Source organism: Ranitomeya variabilis, chromosome 4 (assembly GCF_051348905.1).
Source record: "Ranitomeya variabilis isolate aRanVar5 chromosome 4, aRanVar5.hap1, whole genome shotgun sequence".
NCBI lineage: Eukaryota > Metazoa > Chordata > Amphibia > Anura > Dendrobatidae > Ranitomeya > Ranitomeya variabilis.
The window spans coordinates 553353381-553379922 of NC_135235.1; the positions used below are offsets into that span (position 1 = coordinate 553353381).

The 26542-nt window shown below is 43.1% G+C and overlaps 1 protein-coding gene across 1 annotated transcript in view; it reads right to left on the reverse strand.

The window, feature by feature from the left end:
• The window catches only part of MRC2 (mannose receptor C-type 2), a 122238-nt gene that overhangs the window by 63406 nt on the left and 32290 nt on the right, over positions 1-26542 (reverse strand). The window contains exons 2-3 of the mRNA XM_077252688.1: positions 10704-11096; positions 8372-8545 (exon numbers count right to left, since the gene is read on the reverse strand). Of these exons, the coding sequence (XP_077108803.1) occupies positions 8372-8545; positions 10704-11096 (567 nt within the window). The remainder of the gene's footprint in view (positions 1-8371; positions 8546-10703; positions 11097-26542) is intronic.

Consider the following 26542-nt stretch of genomic DNA (forward strand, 5'->3'; position numbering starts at 1 on the left):
CTGGGGATGGGTATTATAGCACTGGACAACCCCTTTAATATAGCTATAGAGCAGTGGGAGCTGTTTTCCTGATACAGAGCTCCAAATTCCTTGCTGTAGACATTCATTTATAAGATAAGATGCTGGCTGTCTTCTGATGCTACCAAAGGGACATACTGTATACCAGTAATAACAAGGGTGACGTATAACAGCATGCAGTAATCAGCTAAGACCCCTATTAGGACACACAGAAGTGATTAATTAATAAAAAAAGGATCAGTGTAGCTGTGGTGGAGGCGACCTGGCTGTGTATTACACGGCGTCTATTCACTAAACAAAAAATGTTAAAGAGAATTTGTCTCAAGAAAATACCTATGGTTTAAATAAGGCATTAATGCTAAATGTATTTAATAAAAAGTGTTCATAATATTATCTTTTTGTAGTTTTTTATTTTCCATGTCATTATATATACAGGAAAGATATATATATTGGTACTGTGTTAGCCAGTAGATAGAAAAATAGTTAGAATTGAGAGTCCTCAGTGGTTGATACCTTTTAATGGCTAACTGAAAAGATGGCAACAAATTGCAAGCTTTCGAGACTAAAAGAATAGCTGGAGAATCACATGTTTTAAAACCTGTCCATTTATAATGACCATAGACATGATAAAGATCCCCAATTCACATCAGGACTACAAGATCCCAGGTACTTTCAGCTGCGTCACTTCTAATGTGTACTTAATTATTTGTACTAAATGTCCAACTGGGGGTCTTCATGTGGGGGAGACAGGGCAAAAACTGAGGACAAGGATGAATTCTCATCGCCACCCAATAAGAGAAAAAAGAATGGATCTACCTGTGGCAATACATTTTTGTCTCCCAAATCATAGCATTATGGACATGAAATTACTTGTTTTAAAAGGTAACTTCAAATCTCAAAGAGACAGAAGAATATGGGAATATAAGCTGATGATGACCTTTGACACTCAGTGCAGGAATGAATGTGTCGCATGGATTTATGTCTTTTTACATCACCTAGGGAACTAAGGAATTTGCCCCTCAGACCATGTGGGGTCATCACAACAGAACCAGACCCCAATCAGAGGACAATAAAACATTTCTTCTCTAAGAACTGGTCCAATATTTATGGACATAACTGTTTATCACTCATGGTAATTATACTTCATGTCACCTGTCTTATCCATGTTTTTGTTTTTTTTCTGTGATGTGTAGTGCATAAATATGTGATTCTCCAGAATTTCTTTTAGTCTATGCCTGATGAAGAGACCTGAGTAGTCTCGAAAGCTTGCAATTTGTTACCATCTTTTCAGTTAGCGATTAAAAAGGTATCAACCACTGAGGACTCTCAATTCTAAATATTTTACTATATATACAGTTATGGCCGAAAGTGTTGGAACCCTTGAAATTGTTCCAGAAAATGAAGTATTTCTCCCAGAAAATTATTGGGATAACACATGTTTTGTTGTGTGAAATTATGTCTAATCTGCCTTTTTTTTCCTCTGTTTTTTGTGTTGTTCCAATACATGGAAAGGAAATAAACATGTATAACAAAGCATGTGCCAACACTTTCGGCCATGATGTGTGCGCTAAACCATTTGTCCTGTTCTGCCAGATAGGGATGACATTCCCGGCTGTCATTAACCATTAGCATAGGCAGCGGTCCTCATAACAAATAAATCTACCAAAGGCAGGTTAGGGACATAATACTATCCTCACCCCGTATATTTTAAACTTATTCATAAAAGCTAAGTTTGATGGATGTTGGAGAGGGATTTAATTATGGGGTTCTCCCCTTATGGTCACTAATATAAATATATTTCCCCCCACCCTCCCCCAAGTCATTTCTTCCCCTTTTGTGCTTTTTTATATCATTTTCACTCTGGCCATTAGGCCTCCTATTAAATGAAATCTGTCAGCAGGTTTGTGCTATGTAATGTGACAGCAGTATGAGGTAGGGACAGAGACCCTAATTAGAGCGATGTATCACTTAGTATACTGGGTGCAGCAGTTGTGATAGAATCACGTTTTTTCTGCTGAAGAACTAGCAGAGCTCAGAATTCTGAGCTCTGTATAACCCAGCTCACACCACTGATTGGCAGCTTTCTGTGTATACTGTATAGTGACAGAGTGGACTATGTGGCATAAGGCAGTTTGTCCTGTAGTGATAATCTCCTGCTGATAAAATACTGATTGTATTGAAACTGTAAAACACAGCACAGTAAGTGACACATCCCTGTAACCAGGCTCGCTTCTTTTACATCATGATGCTATCAGATTACATAGCAAAAACCATTTGATAGATTAAGCCCACCCTTTCAGCTTCCATACACAAACAGTAGCTTGGCCAATCTTTTTGTCTAAAGCGATCTGTCTGGCTCCTGTGTTCTCTATGAGAGAGCTGATGCCAGATCCTAATGACTACAGAACATAAGGATTGACAGTCTGAAGTTGGACACGTTGGATCCTTGTCTCCACCCTGACATCATCTGTTTGAAGGAGCCGGGAGGCCCCCATAAACTTTAGACTGTTAGCTTAGGCTACTTTCACACTTGCGTCGTTTTAGATCCGTCGCAATGCGTCGTTTTGGGAGAAAAACGCATCCTGCAAATGTGCCCGTAGGATGCGTTTTTCCCATAGACTTGTATTGCCGACGGATCGGTCCGTCGTGCACTGGATGCGTCGTGTTTTGGCGGACCGTCATCACGAAAAAACGTTCAAGGGAACGTTTTTTCGTACGTCGGGTCCACCATTTCCTACTGCGCATGCCCGGCCGGAACTCCGCCCCTTCCTCCCCGGGACTTTAGAATGGGCAGCGGATGCGTTGAAAAACTGCATCCGCTGCCAACATTATGTCGAATTTTCACAACATCCGTCGGTACGTCGCGCCGACGCTTAGCGACGGCTGCATACCGACGCAAGTGTGAAGGAAGCCTTAGCCGGCAGATAATGCCAGGTTCAGCTGATGTCAGACTAATGTCCACGGAGGCCTTTAGATTTATAGTTCCTGGTCTGCTTAAAAGACTTTAGTAGCCTCATTGTTATCATAGACATGATTACAATTAACGGTAACACCCGTATATACAATATATAACTCAAAAACCACAATTTGCAACAGGTTCTTTCATAGTTGACCGTCCCTTCACAAATTTACATTTGCCCAGATTAGAGCATGCTCAGAAAACACATCTATAAAAACAAATAGAGTCTAAGACATTATGTTGCTGCTTGTGCACATGTGAAGAATAGAAAGTAGGAGTCTGATATTAAGCCTTGTGGCCATTGTAAAAATAGCAAAATATAATATGACACATGATAATGACATGAAATTTGTCAGTGCTGATGCTCAAAAACAGCCCCACACTATGATGTTCTCATCTCAAACTTCACTGCTGGCATGTGGATTTAGAGTGATATGCAGTGCCTTTTGGCCTCCAAACATGGTGTGTATTATGGCATCCAAAGAGTTCAATTTTGGTCTCATTAGTTCAGACTATATTCTCCCAGTATTTCACAACCTTGTCTAAATGTTGTTGAGCAAACGTTAAGCACTCTTGATCATGCTTTTTGTTGAGCTATGAAGTCTTACGTGGTGAGCATGCATATAGGCCATGGAGGTCGAGAACATTACTTATTAGTATCTTGGAGATGGGAATACCCCTTTAATTTACAGTCATCTATGGGTTGATTTCTTTGTCTGTGAGGATTGGATCGTTTGTTACTGGCATCTGGTGAGAATTTCATGTCAATTGCACCTTTACCTCTGCAGCAAAGCATCACTGCAGCTAAGCATCGAGAAGCTGCAGTTATTTCAATGGCAGTTAGTCATGGCAGGAGTCAGGACCCCACACTATGTATCTGTCTCTTTTGGGTATGTCTGCCGAGAAAGCACTTCTTATTACTTGGACCTAGCTTTTCTTTTAACCCATCTTACTCCTTCACCATGTTTACATATGAACTTACAGCGTTTGCTCCATTAATCCTCACTCTTTTTCGCTATCCCCAAACTCCAGCACCCTCTAACCAAATAATCATCTGCCCTTCCCCTTACCTCCCCACCTGACCTCCTCTGCTGACCTGCTCCTCAGCCTCAGATCTCTCCTAATAAAACAAGCCAGCCACTCTCCTTCTCCCACCTGCTCTCCCTCTCTCTGCTTCTCACTGCTGGTGACATATCTCCCAATCCTGGACCCTCACAGCTCATACTTCCAATTACTACCCCCTCCTATTGCTCCCTATCTAATATGAACTACCGCAATATTTCCAACGTAAAACTCATGCCCCTGACGCCCACCCCCCTGCTCCCTCTCTCTGGAGCACTCTGGAATAAGTTTCATGTGATTCATGACCTCTTTCTCTCTCGCTCTCCGACATCTCTTTCCCTTCTGCACTATGTTATGGCGGCTTCCACTTCACCCACACACCTCACCCTGGCAACAGACATGGTGGAGGTGTCTGTCTTATCCTTTCCACTAACTGCACCTTCAACCCAATCCCACCTCTACCCTCCCTTATCCTCCCCTCTTTTGAAGTCCACTCTGTCCACATCTACTCTCCCTCCATCCTCCAAGTAGCCGTCATATACCGACCTTCGGGCCTGGCCACTGCCTTTATTGACCAATTCTCTACCTGGCTTCTTTACTTTCTTTCCACTGACATTCCTACCATTATCATGGGTGACTTCAACATCCCCACTGATACCCTTCAGTCAACAGCCTCCAAACTTCTGTCCCTTACTTCATCTTTTGGATTTACTCAGTGGTCCTCCGCAGCCACCCACACAGACGGTTATACACTAGACCTAGTCTTCACCCGTCCCTGCGCCACGACCCAGACAGTGCCACTGCTTTCTACAATGCCACTCTCGCATCAGCTATTGACATGGTCGCCCCTCCCATTCATGGTAGAGTGCGACATATCAATAGACAACCCTGGCACAATAACATTACTAAAAAGCTCTGGCAAGTGTCCAAATTCGCAAGATGATTTCACTGCATTCAAACAGGCAACGCTCGCTTTCAAATCTGCCCTCACCTCTGCTAAACAGGCCTACTTCATAACCCTTTTATCTTCCCCATCCTCCAACCCCAAACAGTTATTCAAAACTTTTAACTCCCTCCTCCTCCCACCACTTCCCCCTCCAACCTCCCTCATCTCTGCTGAGGACTTTGCCACTCACTTCAAAAATAAGATTGACCAAACAAGGCAAGACTTTATTGTTCAACCACCACAACCCCTTTGTATACCAGACCAATGCCCAAACCCCATAACCTCCCTGTCCAACATCACTGAAGGGGAGCTTAACTGTCTCCTCTCCAAATCACACCTCACCACTTGTGCACTAGACCCCATCCCATCCCACCTTCTCCCCAACCTCACCACCACACTTACCCCATCCCTAACCCATTTCTTCAACCTATCACACTTCTGGTACCTTCCCTTCTGCTTTCAAACATGCTACAATCACGCCTATCCTTAAAAAGACAACCCTAGACCCAACCGCTATGTCCAGCTATCGCCCAATATCGCTGCTCCCTCTCGCTTCCAAACTCCTGGAGCAGCAGGTCCACGTTGAACTTTACTCCCACCTCTCCTCTAACTTTCTTTTTGACAATCTACAATCTGGTTTCCGTCCCTATCATTCCACTGAGACTGCCCTGACCAAAATTACTAATGACCTACTTAAAGGACAATACTCTATACTCCTCCTTCTAGACCTGTCCTCCGCTTTCGACACAGTTGACCACTGCCTCCTACTTCAGATCCTCTCCTCCTTTGGCATCAAAGACCTCGCCCTATCCTGGATCTCCTCATACCTTTCCAACCGCACATTCAGGGTCTACCACTCCCACACTATCTCCTCATCCCACCCTCTCTCTGTTGGAGTCCCCCAAGGCTCTGTTATAGGACCCTTACTCTTCTCAATCTATACACTTGGCCTGGGACAACTCATAAAGTCTCATGGATTCCAGTACCACCTGTATGCTGATGACACTTAGATCTACCTCTCTGGCCCAGACATCACCTCTCTGCTGTCCAGAATCCTGGAGTGTCTATCAGCCATATCCTCCTTCTCCTCTCGCTTCCTCAAACTCAATGTGGACAAATCGGAACTCATCATCTTTCCTCCATCTCACAGATCTTCCTCACCTGAACTATCTAATCACCATTAATGATATCACGCTTTCCCCTGTACCAGAAGTCCGCTGCATCAGAGTAACCCTTGACTCTGCCCTGTCCTTCAAACCGCACATCCAAGCTCTTTCCACCTCCTGTCGCCTCCAGCTCAAAAATATCTCCAAAATCCGTCCTTTCCTCAACCCTCAATCTACTAAAATGTTTGTGCATGCCCTCACCAATCTCCCGCCTCAACTACTGCAACATCCTTTTCTGTGGCCTCCCTGCTAACACTCTCGCACCTCTACAATCCATCCTCAACTCTGCTGCCCAACTAATTCATCTCTCTCCTCGCTACTCCACCACTTCTTTCCTCTGAAAATCTCTTCATTGGCTCCCATTCCCTCAGTGTATCCAGTTCAAATTACTAATAATGACCTACAAAGCCATTCATAACCAGTCTCCTCTATATATCTCTGACCTAATCTCCGGATATCTTCCCTCACGTAATCTCCGGTCCTCCCAAGACCTTCTCTCCTCCACACTTATTCACTCCTCACCTAATCGACCTCCAAGACTTCTTCTGAATATTCCCCATCCTCTCGAAACCTGTGCCCCTACACGTACGACTATCAACCTGTTGTGAATTCCGCTCTTGGGCTCCCTCCGGTGGTTGTAAGTAGCACTTTTGTGAATTCTGCTCTTGGGCTCTCTCCTGTGGTTTTGAGTGGTATAGCTGCTTCTTGCATTTAGCATTAGCAGCTGCTTCCACTGATTTTCTTTCTGCTCGGCTATTTTAGTCTCCTTTATCCTTCAATCAATGCCAGTTGTCAATTGTTCCTGCCTGGAGGCATGGCTCTTGGATTTCCCTGACACTCTGACCCGTTCAGCAAAGATAAGTCCTTGCTTGTCCTTTTGCAGTCCACTTGTTGTGGACTTATTGTTCAGCACATTTATGTTTTGTTCATTTGTCCAGCTTATCAATATGGATCTATTTGGCTAGCTGGAAGCTCTGGGCTGCAGATTTTGCCCTCCACACCTTTAGTCAGGTGTGGAGATTTTTGCATATCTCTGCGGTGGACTTTTTCTAGTTTTTATTACTGACCGCACAGTGTTTCTTTCCTTACTGTCTATCTAGCTAGAATTGGCCTCCTTTGCTAAATCTTGTTTCATACTACGTATGTCATTTCCTTCTCCTCTCACAGCCAATATTTGTGGGGGGCTGTCCTGTCCTTTGGGGATTTTCTCTGAGGCAAGATAGCTTTCCTGTTTCTACCTTTAGGGGTAGCTAGTTCTCCGGCTGTGACGAGATGTCCAGGGAGTGACAGGAACATTCCACGGCTACTGCTAGTGTTGTGTTAAGATCAGGAACTGCGGTCTGTATAGTTACCACCTGCCCAGAGCTAGTCTCATGTCGCTCCTAAATTACCAGTCCATAACACAACCACATTCGGATCCTTCAGACAGAACCTGAAAACCCACCTCTTCAAGAGAGCCTACAGCCTGCAATCACACCGCTGCTGCCTCCTCACCACCACTGGACCTACCCCCTCACCAACACCAGAGCTCCCGCAACCCCCAACCTATTGTCTCGTTATCCTTTAGAACGTAAGCCCGCAAGGGAAGGGTCCTCACCCCTCTGCATCAGTCTGTGATTGTTAGTTTGCTTACTGTAAGTGATGTCTGTAATTTGTATGTACGGCAACATGGAATCAATGGTGCTACATAAATAAATAATAATAATATTTACTTAGAAAATTGGTGACGTGTTAAATATTTATTTCACCCATTGTATATACATATGTATATTGATATATTAAAAAAAAATTATTTTTTTTCTAAATCCATTTAAATAAAGAAACTTGATTTAAACAATATGTTATTGTCTGATGACATACTCCCTTTATAAAATATGCATATTCAATAGCATATGATCTGGATCTGGCAATCAGCTTATCAGAGTACATGGATGAGACTACTTCTAACTCCAGTATACCATATCCATCTAGTCATTTTCACACTAGTCAGGGAAGCTAATATATGATGGTCCAAGCAATGTGCAGCCATTGTAGCCATCCCCATGTCTGCCAGTAACATAAGAGAATCGTGATTATATCATTCTTCGGTTTCTTTTTAAATATTAGCAATATTGTATGGTTTTGCCGAACAGTTTTACCTTGCAGGACCAATCTAAATTTGACAAGACTGCAAAGATAATATATTGGGGTTATCTCAATTCACAGTTCGGACCAACTTACTTTTTACGGGACAGAAACCCCATTTTTCGTCTCTCCCATAGTCAACAGTGGTTGCGCACCAAAGATGTCCGTCTTCCCGCGCCGTTCTAGTGCAGCTGTAGAACCATTGATTGTTGTACTTAAAAGGGATTGCACAGGGGCGACCATTGGAATTTCCTTGAATAGTGTAAATATCTGGGTAAAGAAAGAGAAGATTATATCCATAGTTTGATAACACTACAAGAATAGAGTCAATGAGGAAGATTAGTCAATGTGGAAAGGAAGGTAAAGCCGCCCACAGGAGTATTAAACCATTGCTCAGTAGAGAGGTAGGAGATTCGAATCGCAGTACTCCGGTCTATCAGGTCAGCAATCTGCGACCACTGGATAGGAAGTCTGCAAATCTCCTTCCCTCCTTGCATTCCCGGCTCTTATTTTGATTTTCCAGGTTGGCGTGGCATCATCATTGTGGTGTGACGCACCCATGATGTCGTGTTAGGGTACCGTCACACAGTGGCATTTTTATCGCTACGACGGCACGATTCGTGACGTTGTAGCGATATCGTTACGATCTCGCAGTGTCTGACACGCTACTGCGATCAGGCACCCAGCTGAGAATCGTACGTCGTAGCACATCGTTTGAAACTTTCTTTCGTCGCTGGATCTCCCGCTGTCATCGCTGGATCGTTGTGTGTGACAGCGATCCAGCGATGCGTTCGCTGGTAACCAGGGTAAACATCGGGTAACTAAGAGCAGGGCCGCGCTTAGTAACCCGATGTTTACCGTGGTTACCAGCGTAAAAGTAAAAAACAACAAACCGTACATACTCACCATCTGATGTCCGTCAGGTCCCTTTGCCGTCTGCTTCCTGCTCTGACTGAGATCCGGCCGTACAGTGAGAGCAGAGCGCAGCGGCGACGTCACCGCTGTGATCTGCTCTCACTTTCCGGCCGGCAGACAGTCACAGCGGGAAGCAGACTGCAAGGGACCTGACGGACATCAGATGGTAAGTATGTACGGTTTGTTGTTTTTTACTTTTACGCTGGTAACCACGGTAAACATCGGGTTACTAAGCGCGGCCCTGCGCTTAGTAACCCGATGTTTACCCTGGTTACCCGGGGATTTCGGCATCGCTCCAGCGCCGTGATTGCAACGTGTGACCGCAGTCTACGACGCTGAAGCGATAATCATACGACGCTGCGACGTCACGAATCGTGCCGTCGAAGCGATGTAAATGGTACTGTGTGACGGTACCCTTAGCCTGGCTAATTAAAAGAAGAGGCGGGAATGCAAGGAGGGAAGGAGATTTACAGGCCTCCTGTCCAGTGGTCGCACATAGCTGACCTGGCACAGGGCCATCATAACTCATGGGCATATAGCCTGAAATAGAAGAGATTTTTATCTCAGCTAACAGAGCTCAGATAAGATTCCAGGTTCAACCATCCTCTGTCCCAGAAGTAAACTGTGAAATGGTAGCATATTATGCAGGGAGGTCAGAGCAGGGGAAAAGGAGCAGTTTCCTCACTACTGAATGTGCTCCAAGCCTAGAATATATGGGCTCCACTTCTGCCACCAGGTGAATAACCCTTTCAGCAGAAATGAAACATAATGTTTTGAATGGAGCACAGAAGAGGCATCTTTGTTGCCACGAATCTTCCTAAAACCTATCTTCAGGAAAAAACAGGAACGAAAATGAATCGTGCTTCTTAGTAGAAATGATAATGATGGATCAGGAAAAAAGTGAAAAACTCAAGGTGGACACTTTCCTCCCCATTATGGACAGTCTAATTTTTGAACTGACAAAACATGGAGAAGCATTATCTGGCATGTCAACTTAAAGCAATCTATAGCTGGATGCCAGATGCCCAGTTACCAAATTTGGAGAATCACTTGGCACAAGTGCCTGGAACCAACTGTTATCTTTTTTGGAGCTACCATTACCCTCAAAATATTACCCTTGTTTAAATTAGCACGTTTGGTGTGGAGACAGGCGAAGAATTGAATTGGCTTTACGTATATTATAGCTGAAATGCCGATATGGGGGAATCTATATTTCCTGACACTGATGAATTTATCTGCCCTTTTCTGCACAGGTAAAATGTAGAAATACATGGTGCCCATATTGTCCACTGTATGGAGAAGCCATATCTTCCAGAGAAAGAGATGGTCTCCTCTCTGGCTAATAGGTGAAGATACGAAACAGGGATCCTCCTATAACTCTAATAGAAAAAATTTTTTCATATACAAAACTAAACAATAACTTTAATAAGTATAATGGCACCTACCAATTATTTCCAAAAAGTTGATGACTATACTTTTGGGTTTATTAGAAATAAATTCTGCAAGACCTTACCTCGAAAAGTGGCAGGACAGATGCTCTGGTTAGTTCCATATATTAGCCATTGGTTTTTCACTTTAGCTGGCGGCAGTAGTAGGCTGGTGGTATTAGAGGTCTGTGGTAGAAAAGCAGCATTGAATACCTCTAGAAAGTATTCACATCTCCCAATATAGAAAAGGTTCTCATCACATTGGTGGGTGGAGAGGGTATTCATGGAGTAGCTGGAGTAGTTGGTAACAGATATTAGGCATTGGAAGTTGCCAAGATTGAAGAGCCGCCTTTTTGAAACCCAAACCCATTGCTGTGCAGGTGAGCTGGTGTTACACGGCCGGGTGATGCGAACCACAGAGTTCTGAACTTCCAGGCATCCTTCAGTGCCAGAGCTGTATATAAGAAACGGGGTTGGGTCTACGAAAAATAAGAAAGAAGACATCACTTATGTGGCAAGAAGTATATCTAATGTAAAAGCAATGTTAGGGTAAGGTATTTCTGCAGTCAAATGTTTCATAACATATAATGGGGAGCAGAAAAAAATGTTTTCATTGCGCCTGTGACTAGTCTAGTTTTTCATAAGGCTACCTGAACATGGCCTTGTTTATATTTTCTTTCTGTCAATTTTATGTCATTACGTGTTGTTTTTCCATTTGTATAAATACTTATGAAATATTTTTTAGTCCTTTGCTCATGAAAGATTAAAAAGGAATCTGTCAGCATAAAATGACTCTTCACACCAGGAAAAGGTGCTCGGTGCACGCTTGGGGTAGCAGAGTTCAGTGCACATTTGGGGTGGCAGAGTTCAGTGCACCCTTGGGGTAGCAGAGTTCAGTGCACATTTGGGGTGGCAGAGTTCAGTGCACATTTGGGGTGGCAGAGTTCAGTGCACCCTTGGGGTGGCAGAGTTCAGTGCACATTTGGGGTGGCCGAGTTCAGTGTACCCTTGGGGTGGCAGAGTTCAGTGCACCCTTGGGGTGGCAGAATTCAGTGCACCCTTGGGTTGGCAGAATTCAGTGCACCCTTGCGGTGACAGAATTCAGTGCACCCTTAGGGTAGCAGAGATCAGTGTACCCTTGGGGTGGCAGAGTTCAGTGCACCCTTGCGGTGACAGAACTCAGTGCACCCTTGGGGTGGCAGAATTCAGTGTACCCTTGGGGTAGCAGAGTTCAGTGTACCCTTGGGGTGGCAGAGTTCAGTGTACCCTTGGGGTAGCAGAGTTCAGTGTACCCTTGGGGTGGCAGAGCTCAGTGTACCCTTGGGGTAGCAGAGTTCAGTGTACCCTTGGGGTGGCAGAGTTCAGTGCACACTTGGGGTGGCAGAGTTCAGTGCACCTTCCCACATACTGTTTTTTCATCAACCTCTGACCCCCTATTTTTTGTTTGACAGCTCTGGAGCTAAAGGAGGATTATGATATATGGAAAACAAGTAAATAAGATAGTGCACTGAAATATTTGGCCACACCAAGGGTGCGCCGAGCACCTGTACTGGGTTTGAACAGTCTTATTGTGCTGACAGACTCCTCACGTTAGAAAAGGTTACTTGCCACATAAATTTAAAAATAAATTGTATACTTAGAGAAGTATTGCACTCAGCTCACAAGATTCCCAGTTACTCCAGTTCTGACGTTTCCCAGTTCCCCCCTCCCCAGTCTCTGTACTCACTGCTGTATCTTAAAGGACAAGTGACTGCTGTATCACAGGTCTATTCAAATGGAGCAGAAAGTGCAGAAAAAAAACAGTGGAGAACATGAGAAGTTTCTTAATGGGGTGAAATGGGATCGGTAAGGTTAGAATCTTAGCTTTCTGAATTTAACTTTAGACATGAAAAAAGAAGAAATACTGAAACATATCTAAATTATTAATATGGGCATACAGGTTATACACTGCTGAAAAAGGGTGTCTGATAGCAGTTGCCTTATTGCTGATAGTTCATCTTGTATCACTTTAGGTAAATGATCTCTTCCAGACTATGTTGCCTGGAAATAACTCCAGAGCTCATTTTACACAAAGCCCCCCTTACCAGTGTGATAAGGCTCCTCTCCTGATCTCACTGCAGAGCTGTGTGTGATTATACCTGACACATCTGCAGGTTCCTCTCTTCCATCTCACAGGCAGACAGGGCTACAATATTGTTGTAGTACAGCAGAGCTCAGAGAGCTGCAAAAAATGTGTTTGTAGGAAGACAAATTTAATTTCTCTTATTCTTTGATAGTTATTTATCTCACACTGGTAATTCCTCCTTCATGGAAAATAAGCTCTGGATGCAGAGTTATCTTACAGACCGCATCCTCCCATAACCTGAAAGGGACATTTACAGTTTGGACACCCCTGGTCAAAATTACTGCAATTGTAAACAGTTAAGCAAGTTGAAGATTAAATGATCTCTAAAAGGGCTAAAGTTAAAGAAGACACATTTCCTTTGTATTTTAGGCAAAACAATATATATAATGTTATTTTATACATTTTAAAGGGAACCTGTCACCCCGTTTTTTCAGTATGAGATAAAAATACCATTAAATAGGGCCTGAGCTGTGCTGGACAATAGTGTATTTTCTGTACCCTGATTCCCCACCTATGCTGCCGAAATACCTTACCAAAGTCGCTGTTTTCGCCTGTCAATCAAGGTGGTCTGGTCAAATGGGAGTGGTGAAATCGCTTCTTCTCCCCCAGATCTTGCTTATCTTTCCGTTGGTGGCGTATTGGTTTGCGCATGCCCAACAGGGGAATGCACTGCGCAGCTGAAGAAAAAGAGCACGATCTGCGCTATTCTCCGCTTTTTCGCTGGCGGCGGCCATCTTCCTGAGGCCGCGCGTGCGCAGATGGAGCACTCTGCTGCCCGGGGCTTCAGGAAAATGGCCGCGGGATGCTGCACGTGCGCAGATGGGGATCGCGGCGGCCATTTTCCTGAAGCCGAGATGCGAAGAATGGATGAAAATCCGTCAAATAAGAATTGAAAGACTCTTGTCTGGCTACAAAAAGCATTTACAAGCTGTGATACTTGCAAAAGGGGGAGTTACTAGGTACCAACCATGCAGGGTGCAAAACTTTTGCATCTTTGTATTTTCCTTTTTATAACTTTTGAAAAATGTAAACAAAAATGTATATATATTTTTTGCCTAAAATACAAAGGAAATTTGTAATCTTTAGGCCTTTTAGAGATCATTCCATCTTCAGCTTGCTTAACTTTTCACAATAACAGTAATTTTGACCAGGGGTGCCCAAACTTTTACATGTCACTATAATAAAGACGTGTCTTTCTCTGGACTAAGACATCCGATTGCAGATATCAAAGGATCACTTAATTTAGCTCCCTATGACTTACATGCCCACAAAGGCGGCTAAGGAGTGTTGATCCTACTCACAGATTGAAAACTATAGACTACAGACTAGCAGGTCTGTTTCTAATCTCATATAGCCTTTAAAATCAACATTTTTACCCCTCAAAAAAGCTCTTGTTTTTTTTTTACAAACATATCAAATAGTTCAGAAACTTAAGTATTAACATGGTCTCCATGATTATAGGATTTATATTGTTATGCTAAAAACAATAGAAAAACGTAAAAAGAAGGGGTTTATACTGGCGTAGTTCGGTTATAATTAGTTGTCTGTACATGTCCACAGTCAAAATTATAATGCAGTCATGATGACTCAATTCAAGTTACAGTATGCCAGGTTTAATTGTTCCTTCACCAGCAGTGAGATCATATGTATGTTAAGGAAGCACTCCCATTATCCTCTTAATATATTGCAGTTATCATATTATACAGCACTTTGTACTAACAATTGCTCATTTTGCTCTTCTACCCATTAAATTCTTCTGTTTCCACTGCTCTATGTAGAAACAGGAAGTCTCTTTTCCCTGCGTTTATCATTCACCGCTTCAACTCCTGACCCATCTGCTTCCTCCTCCCCCTGCCAGGGACTTTTGCAGTAACCCATGACTCATGCAGGGAAAATAGACTTAATGTTTTTAGAAGGATTCTTAGAAGGATTCAGCTAGTAAGTTTTTAATCATATGATGTCATAGACCTAATGGAAAAGAGAAGAATTAGCTGGGTAGAAAGACAAAATGAGCAATTTTAAGTACACAGGGTTATATAATATGACAATTGCAATATATTAAGAAGATAAAAACTTTGATGAGAATGCTTCTTTAACCCCTTAATGACCACCAATGCGCCTTTTAACGGCAGTGGTTAAGGGGCCTTATTCCTCAGCACTGCTTTTTAACGACGCTGAGGAATAAGAGTAAAGCGCTGCCTGGCAGCAGCAATTCTCGGGGGCTTCGGCTGTATCTGACAGCTGACACCCTGCGGTATCGGACCCAGCCGGTTTAGCGACCGATCTGGGCCAATTAACCCCTTAAATACCACTTTAAATTGCAACAGCTGTATTTAAGTTGTTGGAAGGGGGTCACAAGACAAGAGTCGAGGGTCCCGATGGTTAACATTGTACCTTGAGGTCATGTGATGACCCAAGGGTATGGTGACCTGTGAGATCCAGCTATAAGCTAGGTCTCAGGCTGGGTCAGTGAGACACACTGAGTACACGAGTACTGCAGTGTAGTATGAGATCAGGATTCAAAATAAAAATTATACATGTACCACAGTGGAAAAAACACAAAAATTGAGCTTGACTTGAGGTGGTACACATGCAGCACATAAACGCATGTTCACATTGGCCATAAAACATATTAAACCTACAAGAGAAAAAAATAGCAAAAACCCTGCTGTAACTAAGTAAATGAAAAGCAAAAAGTGCATTTAAATAACATAGAGTTTTTAGTAATACTTTTTTTCATCAAAAATAGCATAAAAGCCATCCCACCACAACAAGGTAACTCTGATCGGGACAGTCCTACACTGTCTAATATTGAAAACCTTACCATGTGTCAATGTTGACCTCAGTGTATGAATAAGGGCAGACAAAAGGACTGGGCCCAACCAGTGGAACACTAGTCTGGGAAAGCCTTATATACAATTTCCTGCTCAGAAAAGGGAATCCACAGGTGTATGGGTGTAGTTTCCAAAATGGGGTAATTTGTGTTTATTTTCCCACTGTTTAACCACCTCAGGGGCTCTCCAAACACAACATGATGCCCGCAGACCATGCTATCAAAGTCTGCACTCCGAAACGTCACTCCTTCTTTTGCGAGCTATGCCATGCACCCAAACAATAGTTTTCCTCCACGTATGGGAAATCGGTGTACTCAGGAGAAATTGCACAACAAATTTTCTGGTCAATTTTAACCTTGTGAAAATAAAAAAATTGGTCCTAACAGTAAATTTTTGTGGATAAAATGTGTTTTTTTATTTTCACAACTCTATGTTATGATCTTTTGTGAAGCACCTGGGGTTTCAAGGTGCTCACAACATAGATACATTCCTTGAGGGGTTTATTTTCCAAACAACATGGCATCTGCTCTCGATTGCAGCCATTTTTGTGTTCAAAAAGTCAAACGAAAATATTTGTGACATTATTATTGTTGTTGGAGGATCTTGTTCTCAGTATAGGTTCTCTTCTATCATGGTCCTCCGTGTTATTGTGTAGGGAACAATAGGCTCTTACCCTCAAGGATTGTATCTAGATGTGTGATGAGCACCTTGAACCCCCAGAAGTTTATAACGTAGATCTGTGAAAGTAAAAAAAAATCACATTTTACCCATAAATATGTACGGTACTTTTAGCCCCAATTTTTTTATTTTCAGAAGGGTAACAGGAGAAAATTCACCCCAAAACTTGTTGTGTAGTTTCTCCTGAGTACGCCGATACCCCATATGTGGGGGAATACTACTATTTGAGCACACGGCAGACCTCGGAAGGGAAGGAGCATCAAACGATGAAGTGATAACCTTATTTTATATGGTCCACATTTTTTGGCTGACATAGAGATTCCATAAGGACACCATGATATGGTGCATAGCATTAAGAACCCACCCTTGACCAAACTCCTGCACAGTGTTTGTCTTTTTTTTGTACCGTTTGTTTGACATCTCTGCTTTTTAAATAGTTTTTATGCTTTATCTGTCAATAAAATTGAAATATTTGTGATCATTAGTAATGTTGTTGGAGGATCTTGTTCTCAGTATACATTCCTTGAGGGGTCCAGTTTCCAAAATATGGTAACTTATGGGGGGTTTCCACTGTTTAGGCTCATCAAGGGCTCTCCAAATGCGACATAGCGTCCACTCTCGATTCCAGACATTTTGTATTAAAAAATTCAAATGGTGCTCCTTCACTTCCTCTGCCGAGCTCTGCCATGCGCCCAAACAGTGGATGCCCCACAAATTTGGGGTATCAGTGTACTCAGGAGAAATTGCACAACAAATTTTAGGGTCCATTTTCTACTGTTACTCTTGTGAAAATAAATTTGGGGCTAAAGTAACATTTTTATTGAAAAAGTTTAATGTTCATTTTTTCTTCCACATTGCTGTAGTTACTGTGAAGCAGCTGAAGGATTAATAAACTTCTTGAATGTGGTTTTGAGCACTTTGAGGGGTAAGAATGGTGTCACTTGAGTATTTTCTGACATACAGCCTCCCCCAAAGTCACATCAAATGTGATGTGATCCCTAAAAAATGGTTATGCAAATATTGTTGGAAAAATGAGAAATTGCTGATCAACCCTTATAACTTTCTAAGGAAAAAATTGTTTAAAAATGATGCAGATGTAAAGTAGATATGTGGGAAATGTTATTTATTTGCTACTAGATGGAGGCCCAATGCTATTGCATCGGTAGGGCGGTAATGTCACTATGGGGGCAGGCTTTGCAGCGCTGAGAATCTCTCCCCCCATGTACTCACACACCTATTCACTCTCTCCCCATGTGCTTACTTCTCCCATCTGTGCTTCTCCCTTGTGCTATCCCCCCTTGTCTGCTGTCTCTCTTCTTCCTATGCTGTGTTCTCCCCTCATGTGCTGTCCCATTTGAGATGCCTCCCCCCTTTGCTCTGTCTCTCTTTCCGTCCTGTGCTGTGTTCTCTCCTCAAAGATAATACTTACTGACATTACAGCAGGAGATCACAGAAGATAAATTTTGTGAGGTAAAATATTGTTTAGAAAAAGTCAGTGAAATATTTTACCTGACAAAATGAATCCAATGTGATCCCCCTGCTGTAATGTCAGTATTGTCTTTTGCTTCCTCCCCTGCCCAGGAGATGTGATATGCTCCGTACACGGTCAGACACAGACAATTTTTAAAATGAACTTTCGTTTGTGGGAAAACCCCTTTAACGTGGCTGGCTTCCTCTGCCTGTAGACACGCCGCGCATCTGCTGCCGGGATCAGCCAAATGAGTCACTGTGCCTGTGTGGAATTCGCGCAGGCGCAGTAAATCAGACCGCTGCCATCTTTGTGCACACAGATAGCGACGGTCACATTAAAACTGCGCATGTGCTCCTCCTGTACAAAGATGGCGGCAGTCAGTGAATCGGCTGATGCCGGCGGCGGTGTGTTCGCGATGGTGTTCCACTGGTGGTACCTTGCAAGATGCTGCATATGACGTATACAGTGTGTGTGTGTGTGTGTGTGTGTGTGTGTGTGGTGCGTACGGCGTATACAGTGTGTGTGTGTGTGTGGTGCATACGGCATATACAGTGTGTGTTTGTGTGTGTGTGGTGCATACGGCATATACAGTGTGTGTGTGTGTGTGTGTGTGTGTGTGTGTGTGTGTGTGTGTGTGTGTGTGGTGCATATGGCATATACAGTGTGTGTGTGGTGCGTACGGCATATACAGTGTGTGTGTGGTGCCACGGTGTTCTGCTAGTGGTACGGCGCAAGAGGCTAGTACCACCAACAGTTTACATATTGAGACACCCATCACTTGGGGGTCCCAATATGGCGGTCAGTGAACTTCCGTCGCTTGGAATTCTGGGATCCGGACACATCTGGATGGAACAGGATGTGAAGACATTACAAGGTAAGTATATATTAATATTTTGACAAAAACCCTTTTTTGTCCCATTCCCTTTCTACAGCTACGTTAGAATTACTGTGATTTAATTTTAAACTCAACGGGAAATCAAAACCAGAATGACTGCAGCAGGAAGGATAAGAAATACACTCAGGAAATGGTGTGCGGAGCTTATTCCTAGATGACACCAGAAGGGATGAACCCGTCACGCAGGTCAAAGCAATTATGTGCAAATTTATAGTATAACTTTAACCTACAAAAATGGTGACAAAAACTTGGAATAATGAACTGTAGAAATGTAAAACCTGTAGTATTGCATGTTCATCTATATGGACACTGGTAGCCCACCAATGTATCTTGTTAGTCGCTAATAGAGGAAGAGGAAGGAGAAAGGGTCCATGAACCCTCTACAATGTCCACATGTACTAATGAAATGCCACAGGTGCTGACCAAAAGTAGATATTTGTAGAAGATTGATCTGCCAGTTCTCTGAATGCTGAGCTCTGTAAAACTCCACCCACATCACTCATTGGCAGCTTTCTGTGCACACTGTGCATAGGCAGAAAGCAGCCAATCAGTGGTGGAGGCAAGGTCATACAGAGCTCATTAATATGGACAACTGCATGGCAGCGGGTTTACTAGTTCTCTAGTAATAATCTCCAGATGATAAACCAGTACTTTTATCAAAATTACAGCAAGCAGCCCAGTAAGTGACACATCGCTGTAATCAGGGTCTCATAATAGACGGCAGAAACCTGGTTACAAATTGCCTTTAAGGAAAGAAAATCTCCAGCTTGAAACTCCATTATAGAAAAAAATCCAATATTTTATTGATAACAAACTTAAAAATCCAGCATTAAAAATTGAAAGACATGATGACAAATGGGGTCCCTGGTGGTCTGAAACCGACGCGTTTCGACCGTTCAGGTCATACTGATGGCATCAATAAAATATTGGACAATTTTCTATAATGGAGTTTCACGCTGGAGATTTTCTTTCCTGCATTTGCTACAGACAACACCCTTAATCAAGGTGGCTCCGTGCGTGGACCAGCAGAGGAATATTCAGAGACTGGTGCGCTGACTTGGTTCCCTCTTTTCCCTTTTTCCTCCCTATAAATTGCCTTTAACCCCTTCACCCCCGGAGCTTTTTCCGTTTTTCCATTTTCGTTTTTCGCTCCCCTCCTTCCCAGAGCCATAACTTTTTTATTTTTCCGTCAATTTGGCCATGTGAGGGCTTATTTTTTGCGGGACGAGTTGTACTTTTGAACGACATCATTGGTTTTACCATGTCGTGTACTAGAAAACGGGAAAAAAAATTCCAAGTGCAGTGAAATTGCAAAAAAAGTGCAATCCCACACTTGTTTTTTGCTTGCCTATTTTGCTAGGTTCACTAAATGCTAAAACTGACCTGCCATTATGATTCTCCAGGTCAGTACGAGTTCATAGACACCTAACATGACTAGGTTATTTTTCACCTAAGTGGTGAAAAAAAATTCCAAACTTTGCAAAAAACAAAACAAAACAAAATTGCGCCATTTTCCGATACTCGTAGCGTCTCCATTTTTCGTGATCTGTGGTCAGGTGAGGGCTTATTTTTTGCGTGCCGAGGTGGCATTTTTAATGATAGCATTTTGGTGCAGATACGTTCTTTTGATCGCCCGTTATTGCATTTTAATGCAATGTCGTGGCGACCAAAAAAACATAAATCTGGCGTTTCGATTTTTTTTCTCATTACGCCGTTTAGCGATCAGGTTAATGCTTTTTTTTTATTGATAGATCGGGCGATTCTGAACGCGGCGATACCAAATATGTGTAGGTTGGGTTTTTTTTTTATTGATTTATTTTGATTGGGGCGAAAGGGGGGTGATTTAAACTTTTATATTTTTTTTATTTTTTTCACATTTTTTTTTACTTTTTTTTTTACTTTTGCCATGCTTCTATAGCCTCCATGGGAGGCTAGAAGCAGGCACAACGTGATCGGCTCTGCTATGCAGCAGCGATCATAAGATCGCTGCTACACAGCAGAAATGCCGGTGTGCTGTGAGCGCCGACCACAGGGTGGCGCTCACAGCCACCGGCGATCAGTAACCATAGAGGTCTCCAGGACCTCTATGGTTACAATGTACAAGCATCGCCGACCCCCGATCATGTGACGGGGGTCGGCGATGCGCTCATATCCGGCCGCACGGCCGGATGCGGTAGTTAAATGCCGCTGTCTGCGTTTGACAGCGGCATTTAACTAGTTAATAGCGGCGGGTGATCGCGATTTCACCCGCCGCTATTGCGCGCACATGTCAGCTGTAAAAAACAGCTGACATGTCGCGACTTTGATGTGCGCTCACCGCCGGAGCGCACATCAAAGCAGGGGACCCGACATCTGATGTACTATTACGTCAGATGTCGGGAAGGGGTTAAAGAAGCACTCCCACTAAGTTTGTATTCATTAAATGTTTGTATATGTGCATGTAATGTGTGAGTGTATTAATATACTCACCTACTGCCGCTCTCTCCGGTGTCTAGCTAACATTCTGCTCCTCTTCTCAGTGACTTCACTGGTCTGAGGACTCTCCGAGTCACGCTGGCTCTGTGACTTTTACAATGTAAGCCTATGAAGCATCAGAACGAGTCTCCTTAGACTTACATTGAAAAAGAGACTTCCAGCTCATGCATAGAGCAAAGAATGAGCTGGCTAGTTGCAATTGGTGACGTCACTCAGAAGAGAAGCAAAACGGCGCTGGAAACTGGAGAGAGCGGTAGTAGGGGAGTATATTAATACACTCACACAGCATTACTTGCAGAAACAGTAGGATCAATGCTCCTAAACCGCCTATGTGGGCATGTAGGTCATAGGGAACTGAAAAAAATTATACCTTTATATCTGCAATCTGATGTCTTATTCCAGAGACAGACACATTTTTTTTTACAGTGACATGTAAAAATTTGGGCACTCCTGTTTAAATTTACTGTTATTGTGAACAGTTAAGCAAGTTAAAGATTAAATTATCTGTAAAAGGCCTAAAGCTAATGTTTTTTTGTGGCCAGACAAGAGTCTTTCAATTCTTGTTTGAGGGATTTTCATACATCCTTCCTTGTAAAATTCTTCCAGCTCTGTGAGATTCCTCGGTCATCTTGCATTCACTGCTATTTTGAGGTCTAGCCTCAGATTTTCAATGATGTTCAGATCAGGGGACTGTGAGGGCCATTATAAAACCTTCAGCTTGTGCCTTTTGAAGTAGTCTATTTTGGCTTTTGATGTGTGTTTAGGATCATTATCCATTTGTAGAAGGCATCCTCTTTTTAACTTGAGCTTTTTTAGCCCTTTTAGAGATCATTTCATCTTCAACTTGCTTAACTGTTCACAATAACAGTAATTTTGACCAGGGGGTGCCCAAACTTTTACATGACACTGTATGCACACATTTAAAGTTAATCTGACAGGTCCCCCATGCCTTCCAAACCACCAACATTTGTATATGTGTTGCTAAATACCCTGCCTAACCAGCTATTTACAGTGTTTAACACCTAAATACATGTTTAACCCCTTCATGACCCAGCCTATTTTGGCCTTAATGACCTTGCCATTTTTTGCAATTCTGACCAGTGTCCCTTTATGAGGTAATAACTCAGGAACGCTTCAACGGATCCTTGCGGTTCTGAGATTGTTTTTTCGTGACATATTGGGCTTCATGTTAGTGGTAAATTTAGGTCGATAATTTCTGAGTTTATTTGTGAAAAAAACGGAAATTTGGCGAAAATTTTGAAAATTTTGCAATTTTCACATTTTGAATTTTTATTCTGTTAAACCAGAGAGTTATGTGACACAAAATAGTTAATAAATAACATTTCCCACATGTCTACTTTACATCAGCACAATTTTGGAAATACATTTTTTTTTTGCTAGGAAGTTATAAGGGTTAAAATTTGACCAGTGATTTCTCATTTTTACAACAAAATTTACAAAACCATTTTTTTTAGGGACCACCTCACATTTGAAGTCAGTTTGAGGGTTCTATATGGCTGAAAATACCCAAAAGTGACACCATTCTAAAAACTGCACCCCTCAAGGTGCTCAAAACCACATTCAAGAAGTTTATTAACCCTTCAGGTGTTTCACAGCAGCAGAAGCAACAAATAGGGGAAAAATTAACATTTAACTTTTTAGTCACAAAAATGATCTTTTCGCAACAATTTTTTTATTTTCCCAAGGGTAAAAGGAGAAACTGGACCACGAATGTTGTTGTCCAATTTGTCGTGAGTACGCTGATGCCTCATATGTGGGGATAAACCACTGTTTGGGCGCACGGCAGGGCTCGGAAGGGAAGGAGCGCCATTTGACTTTTTGAATGAAAAATTGGCTCCAATCTTTAGCGGACACCATGTCGCGTTTGGAGAGCCCCCGTGTGCCTAAACATTGGAGCTCCCCCACAAGTGACCACATTTTGGAAACTAGACCCCCCAAGGAACTTATCTAGAAGCATAGTGAGCACTTTAAACCCCCAGGTGCTTCACAAATTAATCCGTAAAAATGAAAAAGTACTTTTTTTTCACACAAATTTTCTTTTAGCCTCAATTTTTTCATTTTCACATAGGCAACAGAATAAAATGGATCCTAAAATTTGTTGGGCAATTTCTCCTGAGTACACCAATACCTCATATGTGGGGGTAAATTACTGTTTGGGCACATGGTAAGGCTCGGAAGGGAAGGAGCGCCATTTGACTTTTTGAATGAAAAATTATCTCCATCGTTAGCGGACACCATGTCAGGTTTGGAGAGCCCCTATGTGCCTAAACATTGGAGCTCCCCCACAAGTGACCCCATTTTGGAAACTAGACCCCCCAAGGAACTTATCTAGATGCATAGTGAGCACTTTAAACCCTCAGGTGCTTCACAAATTGATCCGTAAAAATGAAAAAGTACTTTTTTTTCACACAAAATTTTTTTTAGCCTCAATTTTTTCATTTTCACATGGGCAACAGGATAAAATGGATCCTAAAATTTGTTGGGCAATTTCTCCTGAGTACGCCGATACCTCATATGTGGGGGTAAACCACTGTTTGGGTGCACGGCAAGGCTTGGAAGGGAAGGCGCGCCATTTGACTTTTTCAATGGAAAATTAGCTCCAATCGTTAGTGGACACCATGTTGCGTTCGGAGAGCCCCTGTGTGCCTAAACATTGGAGCTCCCCTACAAGTGACCCCATTTTGGAAACTAGACCCCCCAAGGAACTAATCTAGATGTATAGTGAGCACTTAAAACCCCCAGGTGCTTCACAGAAGTTTATAACGCAGAGCCATGAAAATAAAAAAAATATTTTTCTTTCCTCAAAAATGATTTTTAGCCCGGAGTTTTTTATTTTCCCAAGGATAATAGGAGAAATTGGACCCCAAATGTTGTTGTCCAGTTTGTCCTGAGTACGATGATACCCCATATGTGGGGGTAAACCACTGTTTGGGCGCACGGCAGGGCTCGGAAGGGAAGGCACGCCATTTGGCTTTTTGAATGGAAAATTAGCTTCAATCATTAGCGGACACCATGTCGCGTTTGGAGAGCCCCTGTGTGCCTAAACATTGGAGCTCCAACACAAGTGACCCCATTTTGGAAACTAGACCTCCCAAGGAACTAATCTAGATGTGTGGTGAGCACTTTGAACCCTCAAGTGCTTCACAGAAGTTTATAACGCAGAGCCATGAAAATAAAAAATTATTTTTCTTTCCTCAAAAATGATTTTTTAACCCACAATTTTTTATTTTCCCAAGGGTAACAGGAGAAATTGGACCCCAAAAGTTGTTGTGCAGTTTCTCCTGAGTACGCTGATACCCCATATGTGGGGGTAAACCACTGTTTTGGCACACGTCGGGGAGCGGAAGGGAAGTAGTGACGTTTTGAAATGCAGACTTTAATGGAATGCTCTGCGGGCGTCACGTTGCATTTGCAGAGCCCCTGATGTGCCTAAACAGTAGGAACTCCCCACAATTGACCCCACTTTGGAAACTAGACCCCCAAGGGAACTTATCTAGATGTGTAGTGAGCACTTTGAACCCCCAAGTGCTTCACAGAAGTTTATAACGCAGAGCCGTGAAAATAAAAAATGTGTTTTCTTTCCTCAAAAATATTTTTTTAGCCCAGAATTTTTTAATTTTCCCAAGGGTAACAGGAAAAATTTGACCCCAAAAGTTGTTGTCCAGTTTCTCCTGAGTACGCTGATACCCCATATGTGGGGGTAAACCACTGTTTGGGCACATGGCGGGGCTCGGAAGGGAAGTAGTGACGATTTGGAATGCAGACTTTGATGGAATGGTCTGCGGGAATCATGTTACGTTTGCAGAGCCCCTGATGTGCTTAACAGTAGAAACCCCCCACAAGTGACCCCATTTTGGAAACTAGACCCCCCAAGGAACTTATCTAGATGTGTGGTGAGCACGTTCAACCCCCAAGTGCTTCACAGAAGTTTACAACGCAGAGCCGTGAAAATAAAAAATCATTTTTCTTTCCTCAAAAAAGATGTTTTAGCAAGCAATTGTTTATTTTCACAAGGGTAACAGGAGAAATTGGACCCCAATATTTGTTGCCCAGTTTGTTGTGAGTACGCTGATACCTCATATGTGGGGGTAAACCACTGTTTGGGCGCACGTCAGGGCTCGGAAGGGAAGTAGTGACATTTGAAATGCAGATTTTGATGGAATGGTCTGCGGGCGTCACGTTGCATTTGCAGAGCCCCTGATGTGCCTAAACAGTAGAAACACCCCACAAGTGACCCCATTTTGAAAACTAGACCCCAAAAGGATCTTATCTAGATGTGTGGTGAGCACTTTCAACCCCCAAGTGTTTCACATAAGTTTATAACGTAGAGCCGTGAAAATAAAAAATAATTGTTCTTTCCTCAAAATTATGTTTTAGCAAGTAATTTTTTATTTTTGCAAGGGTAACAGGAGAAATTGGACCCCAATAGTTGTTGCACAGTTTGTCCTGAGTACGCTGGTATCCCATATGTGGGGGTAAACCACTGTTTGGGCGCACGTCGGGGCTTGGAAGGGAGGGCGCACCATTTGACTTTTTGAACGCAAGATTGGCTGGAATCAATGGTGGCGCCATGTTGCGTTTGGAGCCCCTGATGTGCCTAAACAGTGGAAACCCCTCAATTCTAACTTCAACACTAACCCCCAACCCTAATCCCAACTGTAGCCATAACCCTAATCACAACCCTAACCCCAACACACCCCTAACCACAACCCTAACCCCAACACACCCGTAACCCTAAATCCAACCCTAATCCTAACCCTAATCCCAACCCTACCCACAACTGTAACCCCAAGACAACCCTAACCCTATCCTTAACCCTAACCACAAGCCTAATCTTAACCCTATTTCCAACCCTAGCCCTAATTCCAACCCTAAGGGTACCGTCTCACATAACGATTTACCAACGATCACGACCAGCGATACGACCTGGCCGTGATCGTTGGAAAGTCGTTGTGTGGTCGCTGGGGAGCTGTCACACAGACTGCTCTCCAGCGACCAACGATGCCAAGGTCCCGGATAACCAGGGTAAACATCGGGTTACTAAGCGCAGGGCCGCGCTTAGTAACCCGATGTTTACCGTGGTTACCAGCGTAAAAGTAAAAAAAAACAAAAACGTACATACTCACATTTCGGTGTCCTTCAGGTCCCTTGCCGTCTGCTTCCCGCTCTGACTGAGTGCCGCCGTACAGTGAGAGCAGAGCGCAGCGGTGACGTCACTGCTGTGCTGTGCTCTCACTTTCCGGCCGGCAGACAGTCAGAGCGGGAAGCAGACGGCAAGGGACCTGAAGGACACTGAAATGTGAGTATGTACGTTTTTTTTTTTTAACTTTTACGCTGGTAACCACGGTAAACATCGGGTTACTAAGCGCGGCCCTGCGCTTAGTAACCCGATGTTTACCCTGGTTACAAGCGAACGCATCGCTGGA